The 4,020-nt window shown below is 35.4% G+C and overlaps 1 protein-coding gene across 1 annotated transcript; it reads right to left on the reverse strand.

The window, feature by feature from the left end:
* Positions 1–3: 3 nt before the first annotated feature.
* Positions 4–4,014, reverse strand: LOC140966743 (MAR-binding filament-like protein 1-1; the record flags this gene model as incomplete). The annotated part of the gene is made up of 4 exons (XM_073426998.1): positions 3,936–4,014; positions 1,621–1,664; positions 1,353–1,493; positions 4–897 (listed from the first exon to the last, which is right to left on the reverse strand). Coding segments are annotated over exons 1-4 (1,143 nt in total), but the record flags the coding sequence as incomplete, so codon positions are not given.
* Between the last annotated feature and the right edge of the window lie 6 nt (positions 4,015–4,020).

Below are 4,020 nucleotides of genomic sequence, written 5' to 3' on the forward strand. Positions count from 1 at the left end.
ATCAGAAGCTTCATTTCTTGATTTCTCCAGAGTTTCCTGTGTAATATCGAGTTCCTGTTCAATACTCTTCATATTTTTCAATTCGACATTCAGCGTCTCTCTTATATTCTCTTTTTCTTGAGTCAAATCAGTAACTAGAGCTTCATTTTTGTTTGCTTCATCCAGAGCAACCTTAAGTTGTTCCTCAGTATGTTGAATCTTCTTTTCTTGATCTCCCAAAATATTACGATCTGAAGCCATCTTTTTTTCTGTGGAGGATTTATATTCCTCGAACTCCTTTACCATGGCATCAAGCCTTTTGCTGGATTCATCCCTCTCAGCCACCAAGGAAGATAATTCTGTATTCATATTCTTCAGTTCCGAATTCTTCAACTCAAGCTCCTTTTCATTTTTTGAGAGCGTGGCTTTCAGTTGTTGTAGCTCAGAAATTAAACCACTTATCCTGTCCTGGGATTGTTGGTATACAGAGCTCAGTTGATAAAATTCGTGTTCCTTTTCAGTAATTTTAGAATCAAGACTCCGAAGATTATCTGCCTTTTCAGTAATCTCTGATGAAAGCAAGACAATCCTATCTTCCAAGACTGCCACACAATCCAACTTCTCCTTCAGTTGTTCTTGCAGTTCCTTTTTCTCGTTTCCCAAGTTACTGAGGTTTTGTTCAAGACTCTCAACCTTTATACCAAGCTCTTCGATTAATCTTCTATCTTTTTGCAACTCTAGTCCAAGGCTTGTTATCGTACCATTTGCAATTTTCAACTGATTAACTGAAGACCGTTGTGCTTCGCCTGCTTTAGCAAGTTCCTTTCTTTGAACTTCTCTCTCATTCAAAATCGTTGACTCAAATTTTTTTTCCAGAGAAACGATGGCAGATTCCTTTTCTTTCAGTTTAATATTCACCTGTTCATTCAGGAAGACAATACATAACTTACAAAGAAAAACTAATAAATTCCAGTAACGAATGATTCCAAAAATGCAAGTAGTTTATATAGGATTTTGCTGGGGAGCAATACTTACCCCCGTTGTACTACTATGTGGCTGCTCGTGCGGCACAATGATCGAAACAAAGTGCTTGGAAGCTGTACAACTTAAAATTTTCAAATTTTAACATTACTAGTGACTATAAATTTTGATATATCAGCAGACACTAAATCCTAGACATGCAATTTGTTTGACTCTACACAAATTTTGCATCTTTAAAGACTTTGATCAATTCAAGAGTTATCTTTTTCCCATTTCACGCTATAAACCAAGTAGGCACAACAGCTGTTAATCAAAAACAGGAAATAAAAATCAAGGACTACACACTCTATATGCAGTTATGAAATAAGATAAATTTCATTTAAATGGCTTACAGATTCTATGGTTGCATCTGAAGCAGCCTTTTCCTTCCTTGTTGATGCATAAAGAGCACCAAGTACACCTGATGCCATAACTCCAACAACATTGAAAAGTGAAAATGTTGAGTTTGGGGAAGTGTTTCCTTTCACTGATTGCTGGGACACAAGAAACATTCACTTCAGGTATATGAACTGAGGTAGTGTATACAAAAGAGACAACCTTCGAACCACAAACCAGTACTTAAATAATTGTTTCCTTATTATAGTGGGCAGAGATGCAGACCTCAGCTACTTGCATCAACTCTTCTGTTCTGGATTCGGTACTTTCTGAAACAAATAAAAAACAACACATAGTTTAGAAAAAGCCCATCAAGATATGCATCTATCGTAAAAATCAAAATATTCACCACCATCTTGGAGAATTGTGTTGAATGAAATGGATAGCGTGAGGCATTGATAGGCAACTAAAAACTTGTGAATTCTCTTATAAACCCAAAATTTTAAACTTAACCACTTGCATGTCATTTGACAACATATCACACAAGAACAAGGGAATCCATTTAGGCCATGTTTGAACCGAAGCTTCATTTGAGAAATTGACTTAGAAGAATTTCATATAATTGAGAATTTGAACTATGTTGTTTTGATTACAAAAATAACTAGAAGTAAAGTCAGCTTTAAAATCTTCGCATTTGAAAACTAGAGGTCGTATATGGATTGAGTCATTTAAATTCCAGAATGTTCATCCATTCTAGACGTGTAGAATCTTTGGGATGCTTCAATTTCATCTCCGCAACCTATTGATAGAGCATTTCTAAACTTATGGAGTTCAAATGTATTTAATATAATATGATTTAAGATTCAAGTTTCAAATACTTTCACTAAATTAAATATGTCCTGCAAAATAAATCTCTCCATCTAAACACAACCAAACAGTTAGCCAAATCCACCAAATCGTTCAATTCAAATTGCAGTCTTAGTGCACCCTAAATAAAGGAGGAAGAAATGTCGTAGGTTGCATTCAGTTTTTTGCACTTACTGCTTCCGGTTTCTCATATTTGTCTTGCTCAACCAGGGTGACCTTGATAGGCTGAGTTCTAATACCATTTGCATAGACGGGTGCATTATATTTAGTTGAAGCACAGTTGGTGATTATTACCCCTTGAGAGAAATTACAAATTTTTCTTCTCATGTTGCATTGTGTCCATTATTATTGATTCTTCGTTTGTGTGCAAAAGGGTGAGATTTACGAAACTTCCTATGAAAATCAGATGAGAGACACAAAACCTTTAATAGAGCCAAATCATCACGTACAAAATGAGGAAAAGACAGGTATTTTTCACCAAGAAAACAAATGATAATTAAATCAACTAAAACACATAACAATTTATTTCAATATCCAACTAATAAAGAAGCAATTTTGCTAAAATCTATCATACGGATCAACCATAATAATCTAGATTGTGTACAAGTGAAACTACAGTACATTTATCATTATCACAAAAGAGAAGCAACAAATAAGATTTTCCTAATCCAATATGATGCTAAAACTAGTTCAGAAGCAAACAAACCCCTATTCTATCATTATTCTCTGGCCGTGAGCAAAATCATCGAGCACATAAACTAAGCAACAGCCCTGTGCATGTCAAATCCCCGGCCATGGAAAATATCAGAAAATAGTAAACTGCCTCTGGAAGTGCCCAGCGACGAAATTTTCACCATTTTCAACACCATGAGGAAGATAATGTTTGCAACTGGATTATAATTAAGTCACACTCACCTCACCTCTCAACTTTCCATCGCAGTTTTTCCTTTGTTTGTTCAAGACATTGGATGTATAGTCATGGAAATAATTCAAGACTCAAAATGCAATGAGCTGCATGTACCAAACTCCCCTAGTCTCACTGCCACCAAACTAAACAAAAAGGTGTTTCATAGTAACCAGTTAATTGAACGTGACACACGTACTACAAAACCATTCCCAATTGGCAACGAAACTTCGGCATTAATTCAAAAACAAAATATGGAAAAGGAAAATCTTATTCCTGAAGCCAAAGGCATTATGAAGAAGCTACATTAAAACGGAAGCAAAAGTATCAGGCTTTGAACATCACAAAGAGGGAGAAACAATTAACCAATTGTCCTGATCCGCAAAAGTATCAGACTTTGAACATCACAAAGAGGGGGAAACAATGAATCAATTGTCCTGATCTCTAATAAAGTTAACAATTAAAAATATATATGTAATAAAACCAACGAACACTTTTTGAGAAGTCTCCACCAACAGCAAGGAATTAATCCACATTTATGAAAACCATAAAATTTATGTGCATAATTGATGCAAGGCCAAAATTATAATTTACATAAATTACACACATTAAAACTCAGAAAAGTTCTACTTTCAGTTTGATTGAAGAGTTTGACCACTTCTTGCCCAAAACAAACCACCACGCACATTGCTTTCCGACCAACAAAAAAAAGAAAAATAAAAGCAACTTAAGCTAGTAGAAAAGGCTAATCAAACCATAACCACGATATACAAGAAGAGGTGAAAAATCATTGGTTAAAAGTACAAGAAAATGTCGAATCCCAACTAACCTGCAGCAAGCCCATCAAGAGCCCCGGCCCTCATGCCAAGAAACGGAATTAATCCAAAACCCATCAACAAAATCCCTCTCCTTCT

Source organism: Primulina huaijiensis, unplaced genomic scaffold (assembly GCF_012295235.1).
Source record: "Primulina huaijiensis isolate GDHJ02 unplaced genomic scaffold, ASM1229523v2 scaffold207848, whole genome shotgun sequence".
NCBI classification, from domain to species: domain Eukaryota; kingdom Viridiplantae; phylum Streptophyta; class Magnoliopsida; order Lamiales; family Gesneriaceae; genus Primulina; species Primulina huaijiensis.